At 30.0% G+C, this 26,735-nt stretch overlaps 3 protein-coding genes across 3 annotated transcripts; all 3 read left to right on the forward strand.

Moving 5' to 3' along the window:
* The first annotated feature begins 5,615 nt into the window (after positions 1 to 5,615).
* LOC148204739 (putative disease resistance protein At5g43730) lies at positions 5,616 to 9,473 on the forward strand. Its single transcript, XM_088116436.1, has 2 exons — positions 5,616 to 8,340; positions 9,133 to 9,473. Exons 1-2 carry the CDS (start codon positions 5,616 to 5,618, stop codon positions 9,471 to 9,473), a joined length of 3,066 nt encoding a protein of 1,021 aa, XP_087972562.1.
* A 2,550-nt stretch (positions 9,474 to 12,023) lies between these two features.
* On the forward strand, positions 12,024 to 12,386 carry LOC148204740 (disease resistance protein At4g27190-like). Its single transcript, XM_088116490.1, has one exon. It carries the CDS (start codon positions 12,024 to 12,026, stop codon positions 12,384 to 12,386), a length of 363 nt encoding a protein of 120 aa, XP_087972616.1.
* A 7,324-nt stretch (positions 12,387 to 19,710) lies between these two features.
* Positions 19,711 to 26,735, forward strand: LOC124822174 (uncharacterized). Its single transcript, XM_088116534.1, is given in 7 exon segments — positions 19,711 to 22,444; positions 23,244 to 24,302; positions 24,749 to 24,861; positions 25,121 to 25,375; positions 25,504 to 25,770; positions 25,772 to 26,078; positions 26,149 to 26,735. Coding segments are annotated over 7 exon segments (5,199 nt in total). The 3' UTR covers positions 26,613 to 26,735.

Genomic DNA, 26,735 nt, shown 5'->3' on the forward strand with positions numbered 1-26,735 from the left:
GTTTCTTCGCTGTAACTCGTGAGAGACCAGGACAGATTGCTTGTTTGTAACTCTATTCTGACCAGTTTTTACTGGTTAGTAAAGAATTCATTCAATTGAAGGCTGAAAACCAATTTTAAATCCCCCAAACTTCAAAGAGAGAAAAAGAAAATAATCAAAGGCATTGTTGTATTGTAGCAACCGAGAAGTTATACCAGTGACTTCAGAAACTATTTGTTTAGACGTTGACAACATTACCAAGCTACTCTACGTTTATGGTGGGGCTATACTTATTGCATTTGAAACTTCTCTTTTAATGATTCATGTTATAAGAAGCCTTCCAGTTTGTCAACCTCTCGTTGACTTGGCTTGACACTATCTAGTCTGCATTTTAAAACTATTTATCACCTTATTGTCTTTGGTAATGTGAGCCAAAAATATGAAGACGTGGAAGGCATTCATTTGACTGAGTTACAGGAGTATGATATATATCTTGTGCCTGTAAAATTAACACGGAAGTGTACCTTCCAATTAGTGTGCCTCAACATAAATCCAGGTGTATCGTTGTGTTCGCTTATGGAAACATGGGATACGTTCTATATTTAGGAGTATCATTCAGAGTCATGTATTGTACACGTAACAACCTGATGAATAGATGTTTTACACATAAGAATAATACCGATTTATACATGTCAATATATTTAGGAAGTCTCGTATGGAGATATTTTTGGAATTTTTTTATATTATTCTTATTAATTATATTATGTATATTGAGTTTAAATTTTATATATTTTATTTTTATTTTTAAAATTGTCAGGTAGGATTCCCATGATTCTTTGTAATACCAACTTCTGTTTCAAAGGTAAGAAGTTCATCTCAAACTTGTATTCTAACTCCTTCGCATAAAATACTTTTACTTGTAAACATGGTAACCACTAAAATTTGTCAAATTATTGTGGTACCAATACATGATGTATATTATGAAACAATTTTTTTTCAAAGTTATAAGTTCAAATATACACAAACATTACTTTTCCATTGGTGATGAATAGAATATTGAGGAAATAGGAAGAGAAAGGAGCATTGGTGGACTTGCAATAGAGAGAGCTACAATTAAAACCTTGTCAATTGGTGGAGATAACATTAGCTTGGTTAGTGGTGTTACAATTCACAACTTAAGCGGTGCAAATATACTTATACAAGATTCCCAGGTTGTTAAACAAGATAATGAGATGAATGAAGACAAGACAGAAATAGCACCTTATAAAAGTATCAAAATCCAAGAAGGGGTGAACTTGTTGGATAAAAGAGAGGAAGTTGGAATTGTTTCCAATAATGACGTTGTGATTACTCCAGGTTATAGCTCTTTTCTTGTCTCCTCTCCATCTTATATATATTTGTCACCTACTTCTCAAACTTTTTACAGCTTCTACAGATATTCGTACAAGATTGGAAAAGTATAAGCACTTTGTTGATCTGAATGATTCACAAATTTTTCTGCTAGTGGAGGCGATAGAAGCATATCCTCATCTTTGGAATGCTTGTGAGAAGTTCACTGATCGCTTTCGAGCTTGGATGTTGAAAACAGTTTAATTCTTTCTTTTAATTCATGAAACATTAAACCAGGTCAATCCTTGAATTGACTTAACTTTGTGTTTGGGACAGTCCCCTTGTTAAATTGACTGGATTTAAAAAAGTATAACAGAGCAATACCGACAAGAGTGCCATAAAATGGATTATCTACATTTTTTTCTTAAAAGCATCTCCAATACTTCTCATATAACCAACCCACTTAATCTTTTTATATACCGTCAAATTACTTCAATTTATTCCAATAAAAATCACACAAATTATTGCAAACACTTTAGGCATAACTTCAAACAGGGGATTACCAAATTCTTCCTTTCATTCTTCAATAATGTCTGCAGAGAATCTCTGCTTTTTAACCGTTTCAATTTTAATACTTCAATAATTGATTTTTCTTTTTCAGTTTAATTTTAAAACCAACAACATATTCAACTCACAATTTTTTAGCTGTCCAAGGCTCAATTTCCACATAAAATATAATTTTTACATCTAACTAGATTCTATTAAACTTAGCAATTCCATATAAATCTTATTTTTATAAATTAGGTTGTATTTCATTACCCTAACTTCTATAGTTTTCCTCATTCTTTGTTTAGAGTTTACAAAAATTAACTTAAGGGAAATTAGTTTTATTTTACAATTTATTAATTTATTTGTTGTATATATGTAATATTTTGGATTTAATTTTTACGTTGAATAATTGTTTCACATGACACATTAGAATTGATAATTTGGTGAAGCTTAAGAGATACTTTTAGTTCAAAACAAGTTTGAATAAGTCAAAATGATATAGTAAAGTTTGAGATTAAATATGTTGTTATTTTAATTATATTGAGTTTAATGACTTTTGGTTTATTAAATTTTCACTCAAACAAGTCATTCTTGCTTAAGTAATACTTTTTTCATGATATCTTATCTATGATATTTAATTATGTGCATATATATGTATTGTGGTGTGTAATTATTTGTAAGTGAAATGTGATAAAACAAATGATCAAAATGTTATGACATAGTAGTTATCATTAATATGTAATGTTAAGCATTATGAAATACATATTATCTGTTATCAATAAATATAATTATTGAGTTATGAAGTATTATTTAGACATTTGTGATAGTCTTGATAATATTAATAAATGAATGTCATGGTAAAAAACGATGAAAATATTTGCTATCTTTTTAGGATGGATTTTCATGTGGAGAATCCAATCACTAAGTATATCATATATGTATTGTATTGGTACTAGAAAATTACTTATCTTTTTATATGAATAAACCAGATATTCTGTATAATATATAGAAAAAACTACAATATCTTCGTACCCAACACATTTTAATACCTATCTAACATATCTTTCTTCTTCTTCGTCAACGTAACATGTAATGAATTATTTAATTTAAAAAATATGTTTTATATTTCACTTCATCTTCTTCATCCTCACAACTCTTCACTTTCTCCATTTCCAGTAACATTATCATCCATTTATTTATCTAGGGTTTTGCTTATGTAATTGTGATTATCATGTAAAAGTTTGGACTACACTCTCCAACCGAAAGAGTTTGTGAATTGCCTGCATGCAACTGAGAGAGCAATAGTGTTGCTGCTATTATTAATATAAAACTTAAGGGATTACCAGTCAAGGATTAGTTGCTCAAATGTATCCATTCTCTTAGAGTGAATGTTAACTCTCTAGCAAGCGTACCAAATCGTTCTAATTAATAAACCGGTAAGAGCGGATATCGTATCCCAAAGAACTCGTATGACATTTTACAATCGTATACTTATCTAACTAATTTAGACTAAAAAATATTCCCTCTTAACATGGTTTTTGTGCAATGAAATTTAACATCATATATAAGCGATAAATTTAACTTCTTGGAGTTAAAACACTTGAAAATTTATTAATTAAAGATGATACAATATGGAATGGAGATGTTGGAGAATGATTGTAATTACTACACTCTCATGCAAATGCACATTACTACTACTTCATTTAATTGCTCATGTCAACCTGCTACAATACTCAAACCCAATCCCTTGGTAGAGAGAGTCTAGACTCACTCATTAAATTCCAATCCCTTGGTAACCTAAAAAGTTCATCTGCATTAAGAATAGTGGTTTAAGACAACTAAAGGGCCAAACTCTATCCCTAGACACAATTTCCTTTAGGTGTCCATTCCAGTTCAAAGTTCACATAATACTTCCCAATATCAAGCAAACCTAAGATTCATGCTATGGTTGATCAAATCACAACAAGCTTTAAGAGAAGGAAATAAACACTCACAATAAATGAAAGAAGCTTAAATTCATTGAACACAAGTGCATTTACAAGAAAGTTTCGTAGTTACATCATTCCCTAACAAAATGAACTTAGCTCTCCATAGTCATGGAGAGCTAGAGCTTGAACTTACAATGGAAGAAAATGGAAGAGATGGAGACCCAAGGAGGAAGAATGGAGAGTTCCCACTGCTCAAAACCAGCTCCCAGAGGTCCAAGAATGGTGTTTCTAGCTTTAGCCGCCGAGAAGATCCCACCCTCATTGCACGGAAGCCTTAAATAGGTCTAGGGTTCCAAGTCAGAAAAAGTGGCGCCCAGCCCCCTTCCTCTTGGGCGCCCAGGCGCGAGGTATGCGCAAAAAGTGGCGCCTAGCCCCCCTTTTGGGGCGCCCAGGCGCGAGGTGTTCGCAAAAAGTGGCACCCAGCCCCCCTTCTGGGGCGCCCTGGCATGAGGTATCTTCCATGCTCCTTCAAAACACTTGCTTTTGTAGCTTTTCCTCGACTCCCACTCTTGGTAGTTAAAATACTCCTCCAAAGCACGCAAATTGCCTACAACTTGAGGAATTAGTGATGAAAACTCCTATGTGAAGCCTAAGCTAAACTTATTCCCAAAGTTAGATAAAAGAGAGGATTAAACATGTTTCAATCTTCAAAAGAGTCAATTTGGTAAGAAAATTGCATTTAAGAATTACCGTTATGAGTGAACTTATGTTAAGATTTAAGTATGTTATGAAAATTAAATCTAAATTTTAAAATTATATGTTTACATATCCTTAACTTTTTTTTTCTTATGTTTATAATTATATATATATATATATATATATATATATATATTGTAAAAGTTAAATTTTAAAGAAAAGAAAACTTGAAGATATTTTTTGGTCGTGGTCAAAATTTAAATTTTTTATAATATCATTTATTTGAAACTTAAATATTTTAGAAGCAGTTTTTATTATTAGATAATTTATAAATGTGTAAATACAATAATAATATCATTAGATCTATATTAATAATCATTTTCCTATTTTTTTTTTAAAATTAGTCACTTTAAAAGATATTTCAAAAAAATAATAAGTGAAAGTAATGACCTTATAAATATGTCATTAAGTTTAAATTAATATGTAATAATTTTTAATCAATAATTGAGGATATGAATTATAAATAAACTGTATTTATATTTTGATAAATAATATATTTTATTTTTTAATCCTATCGTTAAGATATTATTTATGAAAAAGATTGTAATAAATAAAGACTCATTCCATCACATACAGTATTTGTCAAGATAGGTTTGGTTCAATAATTAAAACCAACAACATATTCAACTCAAAGTTTGTTAGCCATCCTAGCCTCAATTTCCACATAAAATCTGACTTTTTACATCTAATTATATCCCTTTAGGTTATATAAATCTTATTTTATTGAATTAGGTTATATTTCATTACCTTAACTTGTATAGTCTTCAAAGAATTGCTTCAAAACATAAAAAACAAAATTAGAAAAGTCATAACTATTTTTATATTAAAATATTTATTTTTCATTTAACTTAAACTTTGTTGTTTTAAAAAAAATTGTTCTTTAAAATTATGAAATGATGCTGATAATTATATTGGTAAGTTTTACGTATCATTTTGTGAAATTGGCCTGTTTTTTTACTAATAAAAATTTGTACTTATTGAGTTGGTTCTTAATTGGGTACAAAACTAATTATGTTTATTTATCTTATATCTGTACTATCAGGTTATTTAAGTTAAATCCAGTAGAGTGAATTGATGGACATTCTGAATGGATTTTTGTCTGATGTTTTAAAAGACGTGGCATGTGGGGCTATTAATCAATTACAATACTCCCTTTGCTTTAATAGTTTTGTTAAAGAGCTTGATAAAGAAGAAGACAACTTGATCCAAACGATAAAGGATGTAGATGATCGTGTCATACGTGCTCGAAAACAAACCTTAGAGACTGCTGGAGTTATTGATAAATGGTTGGAGAATGCAAACATTAATTCAAAATATGTGAATAGTTTGCTGAAAGAGACAAATGCCAAAAAGAGTTGTTTTTTTGGATACTGTCCAAATTGGATTTGGCGATACCGTTTAGGAAAGAAGTTGGCAATTAAAAAAGTAGACCTTCAAAAGATCATTCAAGAAGGTAGACAATATATAGAACTTCAACACATTGCCTCAATTCCTTCAAACACTTTTGATATTCTCACAGAAAAAAGTATTAATTTTGACAGTAGAAAATCTGCTTTTGATCAACTAATGGAAGCACTGAAAGATGATGGGGTTGTGATGATTGGATTGTACGGGATGGGGGGTTGTGGTAAAACCACATTAGCAATGGAAGTTAAGAAGATAGCAGACGCTGAGAATCTTTTTGACAAAGTTATTTTTGCTCCTGTGTCTAGTACAGTAGAAGTTTCAACTATTCAAGACAAAATTGCAAGTTCATTGCAGTATAAATTTCCAGAAGATCAACAAATGGAAAGATCTCAACGGTTGTGCATGAGACTAATGCAGGAGAAAAAAATTCTTATCATTGTGGATGATGTGTGGGAAAAACTTGATTTTGGTCGCATAGGGATTCCTTGCTCTAAATACCATAAAGGCTGCAAGATTCTCATTACCACTAGATCCGAAGATGTTTGTATTTCAATGAATTGTCAAAAAAAGATTTATCTACCGATCTTAACTGATGAAGAAGCGTGGACTCTCTTCCAAAACAAAGCACCTATGTCTAAAAACATCAAGCATTTGGCAAAATCAATTTCGAAAGAATGTAAAGGATTGCCTGTTGCCATTGTAGCTGTTGCCAGTAGCTTGAATGGAAAAGAAGAGGCGATATGGCTTGCTGCGTTGAATAAATTGAAAAGTTCTAAGCCAATCAATATTGCAAAAGGTTTGCGAGATCCCTATAAGTGTTTGCAGTTGAGCTACGATAATCTAGATACTGATGAAGCTAAATCACTTTTCCTGTTGTGTTCTGTATTTCCCGAAGATTATGAGATTTCAGTGGAATGTTTAATAAGATGTGCAATAGGGTTAGGTGTGGCTGGAGAAGTTGACACATATGAAGAGGCAAGGACTGAAGTGACTGCAGCCAAAATCAAGCTTGTAAGTTCTTGTTTGATGATGGAGGTAGATCATGAATTTGTCAAAATGCATGACTTGGTTCGTGATGTAGCCCATTGGATAGCAAAGAATGAAAATAAGATCATCAAGTGTGAAGTGGAAAAGGATGTAAGTTTGGAGCAAGGTTCGATAAGATATCTATGGTGTGTGAAATTTCCAGATGATGTGGATTGTTCAAATCTTGAATTTTTAACTATACAAACAAAATCAGAAGTATCTGATGGAATTTTTGAAAGACTGGGAAAACTTAGAGTTTTGATTATTACCAATAAAAACGACGATAGGTTGAAGTTGTCAACAACGTCTTTCAAATCATTAACAAATCTCCATTGTCTGATCCTTCAAAATTGGAATTTGAGAGACATTTCATTTGTGAGAGATACGAAGAAACTGCAAAGTCTTTCGTTTCATCATTGTTCATTGCCTTCTTTCCTTGACTTGCAAACTGATGTTGCACTCACAACACTTACAAACTTGAAGTTGTTAGAGTTTAAAAGTTGTGACATTGAAAGCAATATTTTTGAAGAGATCAAAAGAATCTCATTTCTAGAAGAATTGTATATTTTTAAAGACTACTGGAAAGATCGAAAGGAAGAAAGTGTTAAATTCTCTAACTCATTTAGTGTCCCCCAAAAGCTGCAAAGGTATGGAATTATATTAGAATATAATTTTTATACTAATTATAGATTTCAAGAGTTTTTCTCTTATGAGAGAACTTTAGGAATTAATTATTTTGACATATCAAATGAGGTTATTAAAGATTTGGCCAAAAAAGCAAAAGAGCTATATGTAGCAAATATTAAAGGAGGTGCAAAAAATATGATGCCTGATATATTTGAAATTGAAGAAGGTATGAATGAGTTGAAAGAACTGTGGATACATGATTGTGAAGAAATAGAGTGTTTGATTGACACTAGCAATCATTTGAGTAAGATGGGAAATATTTTCTCCAAGTTACGTTATATGAAGATCAGTGACATGAACCACCTAAAAACTTTATGGCATGGTTGTCTACCTGCCAATGAGTCTTTTGAAAAATTAGAGAAACTATCTATAGAAGATTGCGAACAATTAACATGTCTCTTCACAATTGACAAAACAAAGGAAAATGAAGATCAATTTACAATTGGGCATTCCATGCAATTCAAAATTTTCCAGAATCTTCGAGAAGTGATAATATTTGGATGTAAAGAATTAAAACATGTATTCTCAGTCAATATCACAGGAGGTTTAACTGAGTTGAAAACACTTACTATTGGAAATTGCAATATGTTAGAACAAATAATTGAGGAAGATCTTCCACCAGCATACTGCGAAGAAACAAATGAAATTGTAGAAGAAGATGTGCAGAGTAACTCCTCAGGTACCTTTTCCATATTACATATCTCATAAGAATCTTATTCTTTTCTTCAAATTCAATAAAAGTTTTGGTAATAGCTATTTATAATTTAATTTTATCAATTAATTCCCTGAATCTATTAACCAATTAAAACTGGCTCCATTCCTTAAGAATTCAATTTAGATTTTTGTTTGAAATTTATCGAATAAGTATGTTTCTTACCTCACATTTATATTTTAATGTAGTTGTTTAGACAAATTTGTGGGATAAGTTTTGGGTTTTCTTCCATTAATATTATGAATACATTGTCGTATATGAAAAATATAAGAAAATTAATGGTTAAAACATTATATATGATATTTGTCACGTAGTAAGAGAAAAGGGAATATATTTGAATTCGAATTTTAAATATTAATTTTCCATATAAAATTATAAACTATTTACTCAATCGATCGCTTTGGTTAGAAAATTTTCTATTTTAATCTATCTATTTAAGAACATATCTTTCAGTTTATATATATTACCTTGATGAGTAAAATAAAATACAAATGATATCTTTACAGATTAAAAAATATACTATATTAGAATATAGGAAATTAAGATGGAATTATTGTAAATAGAGATTAAAAAAGTAATTAAATAAGAAATTATTAAAAGAAAAAAGGATGGTGAAAATGTGCAGTGGTTTCATCGTTATTATTAGCTGATTATTTGATGTTTGGATTTGTGATATTAGTTGGTGGAGATCAATGTATTGAAAATAAGAAAGGAATTTTTAATTAACTAATATTTTTGTTATTTATAATTGTTTTTCAGGATGGTTTTCTCTGTCTAACCTTGAATATCTTGAAATATGTTCATGTTCAATGTTGGGTTCATTGTTTACAACATCTGTAGCTAAGACCTTGACTTCATTGGAAGAATTGAAAATATATTACTGTGATGGTTTGAAGCATATAGTAACTTCTGAAAGAGTGAAAAGAAAGAAAAACATGGTTGAAGATGAGCATGAATTTGAAAGTGATCTTCTTAAGAGAATTGGTGATCTTCTTAAGAGACACGCTCATTTAACTCAAGAACTACACAATATGAAGATAGAACTTGTGAGTCTCCATGACTATTTTGATGTTCCTACAAAATGTTTCGACTTTTTGTGATTTTCAAGTTCTACTCAAACACTTTTATTTTACGTTTTTTCTATTTCTCTTTATAAATACATTTGGCTTTGTCTGTCATACTTCTAAGCGTCAGGTATACTGTTATTTCGTTTAATATTAAAACATTTCATATTAATAACACGATATATCATTAAAATATTTAGGAGTTTTATTTCGCCCATTACACAATTTTAATGCAGAGAATTTCATAAAAGGACTAATATATCAACAAACGTATCATTTATTTAAATTTAATGGCGTTAAAATTTGGCATAAGTAATGTCAATATCATTCCAGTCATGTGAAAAAGCTATTTAAGAGGTGTAAAATAATAAACATATCATTCCACTGACAGAAAATAGTGGTTTTATGCTCTGCAAAATTTACTCATTTGCTATTTATTTTAGTTAAAATATGCTTTTAATAAACTGATTAAAACATAATACTTTTATTTCTTCAAGAAAAAAAATGGGTTATTATGAAATATTTATTTATGGTGACTTTTTTTAAAAAAAATATTTATTTATTTTTCATTATAAAGTCTTCCTTATTAGGAATATAAGCATAATACTTTTGAGACTCAGGAGACTTGTAATATTTAAAAAAAAAATAGAAGGTCGTGTAGAATTGAAAAAGAAGATAGATTATTAGTGTAATTGGAGAAAACATCACGGACTATTAGTATAAGTTATTTTTTTAAAAAATTAATAACTTTGAATAATATAACATAATACAATATGAAACAATATAATATAATAAAACTCAACGTAATATAGTATTGTAAATACAGTATAGTAAATTTATATTATATATAAAGAAATGTATAAGTTAGTATTCGCCTGAATAAATTTTAAAAATATAGTATATCAATAAAGAAATGTATAAGTAATTATTTTGAATCACATAGTAACTCATCTAAGAGTCAAAACAGATAAAAAAGGAAAAGACAGTTGAAAATGACCATATTTATAACGATCTTTTCAACTGTCATCAAATCTAGAAACGATGAAGCAAAATTTTCAAGACATTTCTTCTCCAAAATAGCTCTATTTCTGCTTACCAATTTCTGCTTATTTTCTAAATCTTCTGTTGCATGTCTTGCTGGAATCTTCTACAGTTATCAACGACAGTATTTGAAAGAAGAGGAAGTCAGCTTACCAATTTCTGCTTATTTTCTATTTCCAATTCTTTTGGGTCACATATTCTCTGTTCTTCACAATCCTCTTTCTCCTTCTTTGAAACAAATATTTATATTGAAATCAAATCATTTTTTATGGATTATAAATATATTTAAACATATAAACATCAGTAATTTCATTTTCAATTTATTTTCCCGGTAAAGAAAAATGAAGACAATGTTTTTCTTAAAACACTTTTTTTAAATATTTTCTGAAATTATTTATCATTAATTAAAACGTATCAGAAATAAGAAACAAATATGTACTGTCTTATTTCTTATTTAATATTTTCTATTCGTGATTTTATAATTTGTATAAAACTTAGTTATAACAGAGAATATATCAGAAAAAATAAGAAAATTAAAATTCCTCTATAGGAAAAATAAAAGAAACTTGACTTGGTCCAGTGTCATGTTCCCAATTATTATTCTTTTAAAATCTATACTTTAGAATAAAAGTTGTATATTATATTATAAAATTTATTCAAGGACTATGATCTTATAAAAGAGAAATCATTAGTATTAGACAGAACGTTGGTGTCCTTTTTATTTTAACTGTGTCGGGTATAAATTTATTTAGTTAATAAACAATAGATAATAATATTTTCTTTTGAAGCATGTACAAAATAAGAATGCATTTCGAAGAGGATATTTTTTTTGTATACACAATTTTTATTCTTATTTTATCTTTTATAATATAACTATTAACTGATTTTTTTTAAAATATATTTGTGAAAAAAAAGTAATAACTATTTTAAAATATTTTGTATAAAACTGTCACATTTTGTATATACCTTTTTTCTGCTTTGATAATTCATTTCTCAGAGAAGTTGATTGAACTTATTCTCCTAAAGAGGCTAGATATGGTTGTGTTTCAATATATTTTTGGGTAGAGGGATGACGAATCTTAAAAAAAAATGTTTTCTAAAAAAAATATTTAACAAAATTATAGAAATCATATAGTACGTAAAATTAAAATAATGATTAAAAGTTAGATAATTTTTAATTGTATTCTTTCCATTGTTGAAAGAAGCAAGAAGAAAAAATAGTTGTTGTTTTGGATACTGTCTAAATTGATTTGAAAGTATGCACCACTGGACCGCATTGCTAGTCTTTCTTCAAACACTTTTCATATTTCACAGAAGAATGTATGAATTTTGAAAGTAGAAAACATGCTTCTGATCAACTAATGGAAGCACTGAGAGATGGGGGTTGTGGTAAAACCACATTAGCTATGGAAGTTAAAAAGAAAACAGAAACTGTGCATCTTTTTGACCAATTATTTTTGTTCCTGTGTCTAGTACAGTAGAAGTTTCAAGGATTAAGACAAAATTGCAAGTTCATTGCAATATACATTTCCAGAAAATCAAGAAATGGAAAGATCCAATCGCTTGTGCATGAGATTAACCCAGGAAATAAAGATTCTTATGATTCTAGATGATGTGTGGGAAAAACTTGATTTTGGTCGCATAGGAATTCTCCTCTCTGAATACCATAAAGGCCGCAAGATTCTCATTACCACTAGATCTAAAGAAGTTTGTATTTCAATGGATTGTCAAAAAAAGATTTATCTACCGATCTTAAGTGATGAAGAAGCATCGACTCTCTTTCAAGAGAAAGCACTTATGTCTAAAGACACTCCTGAAAACATCAAGCATTTGGGAATATCAATGTCAAATGAATGTAAAGGATTGCCTGTTGCCATTGTAGCTGATGCTAGTAGCTTCAAGAAGTGAAGTTGTATAAATGTGACAAATTAAAACATGTATTCTCAGCCAGTATTACAGGAGACCTATCTCAATTGAAAAGGCTTGAGATTAGAAGTTGCAATATGCTAGAACAAATAATTGAGGATGTTCTTCCACCAGCACACCATGAAGAAACAAATGAAATTGTTGAGGAAGACGAGGATCGACATTTTGAATCTAACCAAGTCAAAGTTTCTCCTAAAAGCATTTCAATTCCATCAGTATCTATTGTGAACAGTAGGTCAGGTACGTTTCCAATATGACATTTCTTAAGCATGTTATTTTGTTTTGCAAATTCAATAAAATTTTAGCTGAGAGAATTAAAGAAAACCATATGGAAACCCACATGTTATGCAGAAATACCTACTTCGTTTTTAAGGTAAAAATCATACTGTAAAATATTTTTGTAAAGGTGAATATTTTAAAAAAGTACAGAGTTTATAGATATGCGAATGAGTAATAAAAACTACAATTGGTATCTTTACGGATGAAAAAAAGATGCCATTTTTGAGATAGGAACTAAAATTAAGATAAAGTTTGTGTAAATATAGAAATTAAAAGAGTAATTAAATCTGAAATTATTAAAAGAAAAAGGATGGTGAAAATGTAAAGTGGGCATAATAAATTTGTATTGCATGATTATTTTTCATTATTATCAATTGATTATTTGATGTTTGGATTTGTGGTTTTAGTCCGTCGAGATCAATCAATTGAAAATAAGAATGAAACTTTTAATTGATTAACATTTTTGTTATTTATAATTGTTTTTCACCATCATTTTCTCTGTCTAGTCTCACATTTTTTAAGATACGTGGATGTCCAATGTTAAGCTCATTGTTTACGACATCTGTAACTAAGACCTTGACTTCATTGGAAGAATTGAGCATATCTTATTGCCAACTTCATCTTTGCATACTAAAACTTATTACCAACTCCATGTTTCTGAATTTTCATTTTTTATTCTGCCATCGTTATTCTCACCTTTGTTCTGAGTGGTTACAAGTTAAGGAATTTTTACGAGAATCAAGTTGCCTTTCATTTCCAGAAATTAATGAAGAATCACACAAGTTACTTCAAACACTTTAGGCATAACTTCAAACTAGGGATTGCCAAATTCTTCCTTTCATTTTTCAATAATGTCTGCAGAGAATCTCTGTTTTTTAACAGTTTCAATTTAATTTTCTTTCCTTGCACTCAAGAATCTGAAACATTTTTTAAAAGAATAAAAGACGATCTATCTTCATTTTTTCTTCATTTGCATGTCCATGTCCTATAATTGCCTTCATTTCACCATAGCAACTCATACAGTACTCAACATTCAGATCATAAACTCACCAATCTTGACAAATATATAATTCAAATCTTCTGTATCGATCGACAATATTTTAAAGAGGTAAGGTTTCATATATTTGCTCAAAATTCTTGTTGCAAATTTCTGTAGATCAGATATTCAATCTTCTGTATCAGACTTTGAAGTCTCTTTCTGATCAAGTCACTCATTATTGTCCTTACATAGCATCAATATTCTAAACAAAGAGGTTTCTGATTAAGCTTTCTCATATATTTTTTTTAATTTCCTATTTGGTTTTAATCTTCCATCATTTCTCACCGCTCAAGGCTTGGTTACCCAAATTTATCCATTTTGTAAAGCCACATTAAATTTTAATGTAAAAGAAACTTGTGTAGGGAGAGACAACACATATACACATAGATCTCCTTTGGAAGAAGCCCTCACCGATTTGTTTTTAGTACCACTCCAAATGGCCTCTTACCAATGGAGTTATATTATGTGTATATAAACTCATGTCCAATCTCTTATTTTATGTGTGGGACTTTGTACCCAACATCCTTCCCTCAAACAAAGGGATATGGTTCTTCACCTCTACCTCGAGGAAGTCTTTTTCTTGTACCCAACAACTTCAGGTTTTTTTGGGCGCAGTCAAAATTTTAATTTTATAATATCATTTTTTTAATATTAAATATTTTAGAAACACTTTTTATTATTAGATAATTTATAAATGTCTAAATACAATAATAATAACATCATATCTATATTAACAATCATTTTCTATTTATTTTTTTAAAACTTAGTTACTTTAAAAGATATTTCAAAAAAAAAATTAATGACTTTATAAATATGTGATTAAGTTTAAAATAATCCTTAATAAATTTTAATCAATAATTAAGTATATTAATTATAAATAAAACTGTATTTATATTTTGAAAAACAGTATATTTTATTTTTAAATCCCATCGTTAAGATATTATTTATGAAAAATGATTGTAATAAATAAAGACTCATTCCATCACATACATTATTCATTTCGTTCCATCATTACAACCAACAACATCTTCAACTCAAAATTTGTTAGCTGTCCAAGGCTCAATTTCAATATAATTTTACATCTAACTAGATCCTATTAAACTTAGCAATTCCAATTAAATCTTATTTTTATAAATTAGGTTATATTTATTCTACAATTTATTAATTTATTTCTTGTATATATGTCATATTTTGGATTTAATTTTTACATTGAATAATTTGGTGAATAATTTGGTGACACATATTAGAATTGATAATTTGGTGAAGCTTAAGAGCTACTTTTTGTTCAAAAGCAGTTTGAATATGAGCAAAGATGATATAGTAAAGTTTGAGATTAAATAATTTGTTATTTTAGTTATATTGAGTTTAATGACTTTTGGTTTATTAAATTTTCACTCAAACAAGTCATTCTTGCTTAAGTAATATTTTTTTCATGATATCTTATCTATGATATTTAATTATGGGCATATATATGTACTGTGGTGTGTAATTATTCGTAAGTGAAATGTGATAAAAACAAATTATCAAAATTTTATGATATAGTAGTTATCATTATATGAAATGTTAAGTATTATGAAATACATATTACTTGCTGTGAATAAATATAATTATTGATTTATGAAGTATTATTTAGACATTTGTGATAGTCTTGATAATATAAATAAATTTATCTCATGGTAAAAAACGATGAAAATGTTTGCTATCGAACATATCTTATTTTACCCTTCATTTGCTATCGAACATTTTGCGTGATATCCTTCACACGTTCATGTCCTAATTGTTCTTCATTTCACCGCAGCAACTCATACGGTACTCAACATTTGGATCATAAACTCATACAAATATATAATTCAGAAGTCTTAGCGATAATATTATAAAGAGGTAAGGTTTCATATTTTTGCTCAAATCCTAGTTTCTTTATTTCATATATTCAATGTTCTAAATCAATGATACTGTTTCTTGTAGCAGACTTTGAAGCCTCTTTCTAACCAAATCACCCATTATTGTACATTACATATAGCATCAATATTCTAAACAAAGAGGTAAGTAAGTGATTAAAGCTTTCTCATTTCTTAAATTTTAATTTTCCATAATTTCTCACCCGTTATTACTTTCTCAAATTTATGCCTTCTCTAGAGTGAAACAATGTTAAGATTTAAGTATGTTATGAAAATTAAATCTAAATTTTAATATTATATATGTTTACATATCCTTAACTTTTTTTCTTATGTTTATAATTATATATACATTGTAAAAGTTAAATTTTAAAGAAAAGGAAACTTGACGATTTTTGTTGGGCGTGGTCAAAATTTAAATTTTATAATATCATTTATTTGAAAATTAAATATTTTAAAGTATTTACTACAAAAAAATCTACAATTTTTTCGAGGGTTATTTTTTTTTGTTTTCGGTGGTTTTAACCCTCGGAAGATACATTATCCACGGTTTGGAAAACTTCTGGAAAAATTTGCGTCACTAACTAATTACTAATAGTTTTTTGAAAAATCGTCGTAATTTTTAAAGGTTTTGAGAAAACCGATGGTATTAACGAGGTTTAGCAGAAACCTTCGGTATTACGAAGGTTTGACACAAATCGTCAGTATTTACAGGAGTTTTGGAAAAATCACAATATTAATGAGAGTTCTTCAAAAACCGTCAGTATTTACAGGGGTTTTGAGAAAACCGTCGAAAACAACCATGGTTTGTAAAAATCACCGAAAATATGTACAAATTATTTTTCTTTTAGTTTTTTATTGTAATAAAGTGAGATTATGATCAAATTAGTTTCACGATTATGCCTTTTTCTTTAACCGTCAAAGTTCACGTTACTGTAAATTAGCTCTTAGAGACTGAGATTATTTTATTTTGATTCTTATTCAAGAGAGACTAGTAGCATGCATACCATAGTCTAGCTAAACAGTTCTGGCTATCCTAACTATAGACATTACTAGTCCATACACCTAAGAACATGACAATTACCATAACAGTAGAAGATATACACCCTATCAGTTATTTACCAACCAGGTCATTGAGATGCCCTACATAACCATTGATCAAACTCTAATTTTTCATTTTGTTCTTCTCAAAACTTCTTAACTGAGTTAAAGCGTGAATCAGATTCTTAAAGTTTGCATCCAGAACAATCTTTCTCCATACAGAGTCACTGCTCACTAAAGTAGCTGCATTTCCTACTACCCAAAGGCAATATCTGCATTAAAAACACTCTTATTAAACCTTACAGTTGAAATTATTACGATATCTTCTTCGCCTCCTTAAAAACCATCCACAGAACGAACGCTAACAAAGAAGCCAGGATGAGAAGTGCAACTGTATTGCTTAATTTTGTCCTGAATCTCATACACTTGTGCATTGTATGGAGATATAATTCCAATGCTAACCTTTTTCTTTGACCTCATAAACTCTGCCAAAAAACAGAATACAAGTAAGATGAATATTCTATAAGATGAATATTCTGTAATAATGTAAAAGGATATTGTCTCACTGTTTTATTCTCGAGTTCTGTTTCGCTAAAATCATTTGTTGCATGTTGCTTCCATTACCAAAAACCTCTTAAGTGTTAGCCAGTTTGCAAGGGATAATTCTACATTATCAAAAGAGAGATTAACATAAGTTAACCTACAAGATTACAAGTGACTTAAGGCCTTTTACAAAACCCACAATTCGAGAGTTCTTACCCTGACATCTAGTAACTAAAGCATACTTTTCTAAAATATTCTTAACCGAGTTAAGTGAGCATTTTGTTCGGTGACTGAGGTGCTTCTATTGCTTGTTAAATGTTTCTTTTGTTGAAGAATGAAACATTGTCAGTTTTTCAAACTTTTAAAACAATGGTTGAGTTGCAGTTGAATTCTAAAATTAAAAATGTTCAATCTGATTGGGGTGGTGAGTTTCGTCCTTTCATGCAATGTTTAGCTCATCATGGCATTGTTCATAGACTCATATGTCCTCATAATCATCACCAAAACGGAGTCATTGAACGGAAACATAGACATATTGTTGAATTGGGCCTTACTTTGTTACATCATCCCTCTCTTCCTTTGGGGTTTTGGAATTATGCCTTTGTCACTGTTTTATATCTATCTCATTAATATATAAACACACATATAATATAATATAATATAATAGCAAAGTCTATAAGGTCTAAAGTTCTATCTTTTTGGCTTAGTTTAAATAAACTTCTATATAAATATCTATATCTATACAAGACACAAAAAAATAAGTGAATTAAACTTCTGCACTTAACTTTTATGAAGTTGCCCGGTTTAACTCAACAGTTTGCTCGAAACACAGAAGCTCCAAAGCTCTTCTAGCTTGAATTGTATAAAGAACTGTATCCAAACATTGTTTATATCAATTAGAATTCAATTTCAATGGCTTTGTGTCACTTTTCAACTCTTGTTACTGGTTTTGTCACACAAAAAAATGAAAGTAAGGAGTGGTTACTTGTTGAATGATTCGAAACAAATCGTTAGCAGCGAGAGGAATGACTCCAGGTTTAGCTTTCGAGCCTCTCATCGTGTAAGTCTTCCCACTATTCGTTTGCCCGTAAGCGAAGACAGTACCTACGATTAACATCACATCACAAACCCTAAGTTATTCAATCCAACTAATTTACAGACAGCAAAATGAAGAAGAAAGCAAATAGGAAAGCATGTTGCAAACCTTTGAATCCCTGAACTCCGGCCTCCACAATATCATTGGTACGAGCTTCGAACTGCAAACTGTCAAATCGTGAAGAAGAAGCACAAATCCATAAGTCAAAAAGTGGAGTGAAGAAGAAAATCTTGAACGATGAATGCGAGGTGGAAAGCAAATTATCAACTGGTGTAGAAGAAAATGATTAATTGTGAAGGCAAAGTGAAGAGGAAAATGGGAAATGAGGAAGAAGAAATAGAGGGAAGCCTTGAGATGGTAAATCGTGAATGCAGAGTGAAGAAGGAAACAGGAGAGGAAGAAGAAATAGAGGAACCTAGGATATGGGGAATATATTTTAACATATTATGGGCGGTTTAGCACAAAACCGCCGAAAATATAATATAAAAGAAAAAGACTAAATTCACTGCAGTTTTATTAAAAACCGTCGAAAATAAAGCTCCACTATACATTATTTTCCTAGTGTTTTTTTTATTAGATAATTTATAAATGTGTAAATGCAATAATAATATCATTTGATCTATGATTATTATTTTTATTTAAAGTTAGTTACTTTAAAAGATATTTCAAAAAAATAATAAGTTAAAGTAATGACTTTATAAATATGTGACTAAGTTTGAATTAATTTATAATGATTTTTAATTAATAATTGAGTATTTGAATTATAAATAAAATGTATTTATATTTTGATAAATAATATATTTTAATTTTTAATCCCATCTTTAAGATATTATTTATGGAAAAAAGATTGTAATAAATCAAGACTCATTCCGTCACATATTTATAAACCAATAACATATTCAACTCGAAGTTTATCATGCTAGCCTCAATTTCCATATAAAATCTGATTTTTTACGTCTAATTAGATCCCTTTAAACTCACCGATTCCATATGAATCTTATTTTATTGAATTAGGTTATATTTCATTTCCTAACTTGTATAGTCTTCAACGAATTGCTTCAAAACTTAAAAAAATGATCCTTATATTGATAATTATATTGGTAAGTTTTACGTATAATTTTGAGAATGGCTGAAAATTTGTTTGCCATTTAAGTATACTCACATTTGAATTTGAATTTTTGCGTAGAGGAGGGGAATTTTTTTTTTAAAAAAAGAGAAATAAACAAGAACAAAATGTTTTTTCATTTACAATTTTTTAAAATTTTATTATAAGATTGCTTTTGGACAATTTGAAAAACAAAATTAATCTTTAATCTAAAGTTGATTCTTAATTGGGTAGAAAACTCATTATGTTTATTTGATCTTATATTTGTATTATCAGGTTATTTAAGTTGAATCCAGTAAAGTGAATAGATGGACATTCTGAATGGATTTTTGTCTGGAGTTTTAAAAGATGTGGCGGGTGGGGCTATTAATCAATTACAATACTCCTTTTGCTTTAATAGTTTTGCTAAAGAGCTTCAAAAAGAAGAAGACAACTTGGTCGAAACGATAAAGACTGTAGATGATCGTGTCATACATGCTCGAAGGCAAACTTTAAAGACTGATGTTATTGATAAATGGTTGAAGAATGCAAACATTGATTCAGAATATGTGAATCGTTTGCTTAAAGAGACAAATGCCAAAAAGAGTTGTTTTTTTGGATACTGTCCAAATTGGATTTGGCGATACCGTTTAGGAAAAAAGTTGGCAATTAAAAAAGCAGACCTTCAAAAGATCATTCAAGAAGGTAAACAATATATACAACTTGAACGCATTGCCTCAATTCCCTCAAACACTTCTGATATTCTCACAGAAAAATCTACGAATTTTGATAGTAGAAAATATGCTTCTGATCAACTTATGGAAGCACTGAAAGATGATGGGGTTACAATGATTGGGTTATACGGGATGGGGGCCTGTGGTAAAACCACATTAGCAATGGAAGTTAAGAAGATAGCAGAAGCTGAGCATCTTTTTGACACAGTTATTTTTGTTCCTGTGTCTAGTACAGTAGAAATTTCAAGGATTCAAGACAAAATTGCAAGTTCATTGCATTATAAATTTCCAGAAGATCAAGAAATGGAGAGAGCCCAACGCTTGTGCATGAGATTAACCCAGGAAAAAAAATTTCTTATGATTCTAGATGATGTGTGGGAAAAACTTGATTTTGGTCGCATAGGGATTCCCCTCTCTGAATACCTTAAAGGCCACAAGATTCTCATTACCACTAGATCTGAAGAAGTTTGTATTTCAATGGATTGTCAAAAAAAGATTTATCTACCGATCTTAAGTGATGAAGAAGCATGGACTCTCTTCCAAGAGAAAGCACTAATGTCTAAAGACACTCCTGAAACCATCAAGCATTTGGGAATATTAATATCAAATGAATGTAAAGGATTGCCTGTTGCCATTGTAGTTGTTGCTAGTAGCTTGAAGGGAAAACAAGAGGTGATATGGCATGCTGCGTTGAATAAATTGAGAAGTTCTAAGCCGATTAATATCAGTAGGGGTTTGCGAGATCCCTATAAGTGTTTGCAGTTGAGCTACGATAATCTAGATACTAATAAAGTTAAATCACTTTTCCTATTGTGTTCTGTATTCCCCGAAGATTATGAGATTCCAGTGGAATGTTTAATAAGATGTGCAATAGGGTTAGGTGTGGCTGGAGAAGTTGACACATATGAAGAGGCAAGGAGTGAAGTGACTGCAGCCAAAATCAAGCTTGTAAGATCTTGTTTATTGTTGGAGGCGGATGATGAACGTGTCAAAATGCATGACTTGGTTCGTGATGTAGCCCATTGGATAGCAAAGAATGAAAATAAGATCATCAAGTGTGAAGTGGAAAAGGATGTAAGTTTGGAGCAAGGTTCGATGAGATATCTATGGTGTGTGAAATTTCCAGATGATGTGGATTGTTCCAATCTTGAATTTTTAACTATACAAACAAAATCAGAAGTATCTGATGGAATTTTTGAAAGAATGGGAAAACTTAGAGTTTTGATTATTACCAATAAAAACGACGATAGGTTGCAGTTGTCAACAACGTCTTTCAAATCATTAACAAATCTCCATTGTCTGATCCTTCAAAATTGGAATTTGAGACACATTTCATTTGTGACAGATATGAAGAAACTGCAAAGTCTTTCGTTTCATCGTTGTTCATTGCCTTCGTTCCTTGACTTGCAAATTGATGTTGCACTCACAACACTTACAAACTTGAAGTTGTTAGAGTTTATTAGTTGTGACATTGAAAGCAATATTTTTGAAGAGATCAAAAGAATCCCATTTCTAGAAGAATTGTATATTTATAAAGACCCCTGGATTGATCCAAAGGAAGAAAGTGTTAAATTCTCTAACTCATTTAGTGTCCCCCAAAAGCTGCAAAGGTATGGAATTATATTAGAATATGATTTTTATACTTATTATAGATTTCAAGAGTTTTTCTCTTATGAGAGAACTTTAGGAATTAATTATTTTGACATATCAAATGAGGTTATTAAAGGTTTGGCCAAAAAAGCAAAAGAGCTATTTGTAGCAAATATTAAGGAAGGTGCAAAAAATATGATGCCTGATATATTTGAAATTGAAGAAGGTATGAATGAGTTGAAAGAACTGAGGATAGGTGATTGTGAAGAAATAGAGTGTTTGATTGACACTAGCAATCATTTGAGTAAGATGGGAAATATTTTCTCCAAGTTACGTTATATGGAGATCATCCGCATGAAATATCTAAAAACTTTATGGTATGGTTGTCTACCTGCCAATGGGTCTTTTGAAAAATTAGAGTTTCTATTTATAAAAGATTGCAAACAATTAACATGTCTCTTCACAATTGACAAAACAAAGGAAAATGAAGATCAATTTACAATTGGGCATTCCATGCAATTCAAAATTTTCCAGAATCTTCAAGAAGTGAGGATATTTAGATGTAAAGAATTAAAACATATATTCTCAGCCAATATCACAGGAGGTTTAACTCAGTTGAAAACACTTACTATTTCAAATTGCTATACGCTAGAACAAATAATTGAGGAAGTTCTTCCACCAGCACACTGCGAAGAAACAAATGAAATTGTAGAAGAAGATGTACAGAGTAACTCCTCAGGTACCTTTTCCATATTAAATATCTCATAAGAATCTTATTCTTTTCTTCAAATTCAATTAAAATTTTGGTAATAGCTATTTATAATTTAATTTTATAAATTAATTCCCTGAATCTATTAACCAATTAAAACTGGCTCCATTCCTTAAGAATTCAATTAAGATTTTTGTTTGAAATTTATCGAATGAGTATGTTTCTTACCTTACAGTTATATTTTAATGTAGTCGTTTAGATAAATTTGTGGGATAAGTTTTGGGTTTTCTTCCATTAATATTATGAATACATTGTCGTATATGAAAAATATAAGAAAATTAATTGTTAAAACATTATATATGATATTTGTGACGTAGTAAGAGAAAAGGGAAATATATTTGAATTCGAATTTTAAATATTAATTTTCCATATAAAATTATAAACTATTTACTCAATCGATCGCTTTGGTTAGAAAATTTTCTCTTTTAATCTATCTATTTAAGAACATATCTTTCAGTTTATATATATTACCTTGATGAGTAAAATAAAATACAAACGGTATCTTTACAGATTAAAAAATATACTATATTAGAATATAGGAAATTAAGATGGAATTATTGTAAATAGAGATTAAAACAGTAATTAAATATGAAATTATTAAAAGAAAAAAGGATGGTGAAAATGTGAAGTGGTTTCATCGTTATTATTATTAGCTGATTATTTGATGTTTGGATTTGTGATTTTAGTTTGTAGAGATCAATGTATTTAAAATAAGAATGAAATTTTTAATTGACTAACATTTTTGTTATTTATAACATTGTTTTTTCAGAATCGTTTTCTCTCTCTAGCCTAGCAGATCTTAAGATAGATTCATGTCCAATGTTGGAGTCACTGTTTACGACATCTGTAGCTAAGACCTTGACTTCATTGGAAGAATTGAAAATATATAACTGTCATGGTTTGAAGTATATAGTAACTCCTGAAAGAGTGAAAAGAAAGGAAAACATGGTTGAAGATGAGCATGAATTTGAAAGTGATATTTCAATGTTCTCAAATTTGAAAAGTATATTTATTTGGAATTGTGACTCGATGCAAGATATATTTGCAACACCTGCCAATGGGTCTTTCGAAAAATTAAAGAAACTATGCATAGAAGATTGCAAACAATTAACATGTCTCCTCACATATGTCATTGCTCAAAGAATGACAGAGTTGAATATTAAGAAGCATTTTCTCACCCAGCAAACTCTGCGCATGAGAAATGCCAACAATGGAGAATGGATGATGGGACAACATGTCAGTTTAAAGTTAGAATATTTGAAGTTGATAAGTCTACCTGAATTGACTCATATTTGGGTGGCTACTAATAACTCATTTACCCTCCATCATCTCAACTCATTAATAATACAAGACTGTCAAAAATTGGAAGTAATATTTCCTCAGTCTATGTTGAGATCCCTACCAGAGTTAAATTATCTGGAAGTAAGTGAATGCAAGGAATTAAGACAGATAATTGAAGAGGATTTGGAGGATAAAATGTTTATTCAACCATGCTTCCCCAAACTAGAATCATTGATTATTAAACAATGCCATAAGATGAAATGTTTCACCTCTGTATTTGCATCCAATGATCTTTCCAACTTGAAGATTCTAATAATAAAGGAAGCCAATGAACTACAAGACTTTATTGCATGCGAATACGATGAGACAGGAAAGACCAAAGTTCAACTTCCACAACTGAAAGTTATAATATTTATGCATCTTTTAAATTTTCAACAAGAGAGTATATTTTTAAATGTGAAGCATCGCATTATCCGCAATTGTCCAAAACTCTCTTTGACTTCAACAACTCCACCTCAGGAGCTCCAACAAAATCTTCTTTTGGAAGGTAAATACTATGAACGGACATGTTGTTGCAAACATTACATATTACGATGGAAGCTTTATATATAAACGACTAATGGTGATTTCGCTAAATGTGTTCAATGTAGCTGTGAAATCTGAAATCTTCAGGCAACATCTTTATTTGCTTATAGAATTAGAGCACAACTACATTTCAAATAACTACCCTTAATAACCAAATGATTTATGTTTCTTTCTTCCACCTAAAGAAAATACGAACAAATTACATGTTTCATTCAAATTTTGAACCAAACATTTGTACAAATAATCACTTGTATTTATAATTGTCTGCATGTTATTTTCTTTTCCATTTAATTATTTTTAGTTGTGACGATATAATGATTATTCATGGAATGTTGAGGGTGCGTTGATTTCTGTGTTTGCTTTGTTTCATTGTTAAACGAAGTCCTTAACTATATGCTTGAACTACAGTTTTGGAAAATTCTAGAATTCCTGACTGGCAAATTTGGTCACTGATGGAGGAAATAAAGAAATTAGATCAAGTTTCTAGGAGCAACAATTATACTGAGTTGCCTTCTTTACAGGTCAGAACCCGCCAACCTATTCAAGTTAACCAAGTGAACTTCAATATCATAATAATAATGACATTAAACTTTAGTATATACCACTAATTGCTTAACTAAAATAACATTACACAAACTAAATATTCTCATTTTTTAAAAAAATTTACAAAAAATGAATGGTTGATTTATATACTACAACAACTGAAGGAAATAAATTAGTCTGGAGGCTATCAATCACAAAAAGTAGTCCTAACTTTTTACGATCAATTGTTTTCGGCAGCATTTGGATCCTACGCCAAAAAACACTTCTCCCCTCCAAATGAATCGTGAAGATCCATCTATATCTCAAATTAAACCATTTTCTTCACAAGTCAATGATAACAATCAATCTATGTTGGAGAGCAAAGTTGAAATGGTGGGTCAACATAACAAAATTGAAGAGTTCCAAAAAATAGACAGAAAAAGTGAAATGACATCAGACCCAGAAGCTATGGAGCAAAACTTTCCAGACATTTCATCTCCAAACATGAATGAGGTATTTGCATATTTTCTTTTAATCTTCTGAAAATGATACATTATTCAACTACATGATGGAAGAAATTAAAACAACCACAACCAAACTTTACTTACTAATCAATCAACATAACTTTTGGCGTTGTAAAGCGTACTGATGAAATAGAGACAGACAACTTGGGAAAAACTACGACATCGGATAAACCTGCAATACCAACTTCTGTTTCAGAGGTAAGAAGTTCGTCTCAAACTTGTATGGTAACTCCTTTGCATAAAATACTTTTACTTGTAAATATGGTAACCGTTAAAAATGGTCAAATTATTGTGGTACCAACACATGATATACATTATGAAACAAATGTTTTTAAAAGTTATAACTTTAAATATACACAAACATTACTTTTCCATTGGTGATAAATAGAATATTGAGGAAATAGGAAGAGAAAGGAGCAGAGGTGGAGCTGCAACAGAGGGAGCTACAATTAAAACCTTGCCAATTGGTGGAGATAATATTAGCTTGGTTAGTGGTGTTACTATTCACAAGTCAAGCGGTGCAAATATACTCGTACAAGATTCCCAGGTTGTTAAACAAGATAGTGAGATGAATGAAGACAAGACAGAAATAGCACCATATCAAAATATCAAAATCCAAGAAGGGTTGAACTTGTTGGATAAAACAGAGGGAATAGGAATTGTTTCCAATAATGACGTTGTGGTTACTCCAGGTTATAGCTCTTTTCTTGTCTCCTCTCCATCTTATATATATTTGTCACCTACTTCTCAAACTTTTTACAGCTTTTACAGATATTCGTACAAGATTGGAAGAGTGTAAGCATTTTGCCGATCTCAATGATTCACAAATTTCTTTGTTAGTGGAGGCAATATCAGCATATCCACATCTTTGGAAAGCTTGTGAGAAGTTTAGCGATCGCTTTCAAGCTTTGATGTTGAAAACATTGACAGATATGTTGTTGTTTCTTCGAAGTGAAAGTGTTGGTAGTGTTAATCCTGATAAAGAAAAAGAGTTCCTTAAACTATGTGATGAAGCTGTTCAACTCGGATTTGAGAAGTCGTGGGTTGATGAAATGCGTCAACGTGTTGTGGGAAGGGATTCTAAGTTGGACCATGCTAAGACGAGAATTGGTGATCTTCTTAAGAGACACGCTCATTTAACTCAAGAACTACACAATATGAAGATAGAACTTGTGAGTCTCCATGACTATTTTGATGTTCCTACAAAATGTTTCGACTTTTTGTGATTTTCAAGTTCTACTCAAACACTTTTATTTTACGTTTTTTCTATTTCTCTTTATAAATACATTTGGCTTTGTCTGTCATACTTCTAAGAATGAGTGTCAGGTATACTGTTATTTCGTTTAATA

This window comes from Vigna umbellata, chromosome 1 (assembly GCF_029865625.1).
Source record: "Vigna umbellata cultivar VRB3 chromosome 1, Vumbellata_1.0, whole genome shotgun sequence".
Taxonomy (NCBI): domain Eukaryota; kingdom Viridiplantae; phylum Streptophyta; class Magnoliopsida; order Fabales; family Fabaceae; genus Vigna; species Vigna umbellata.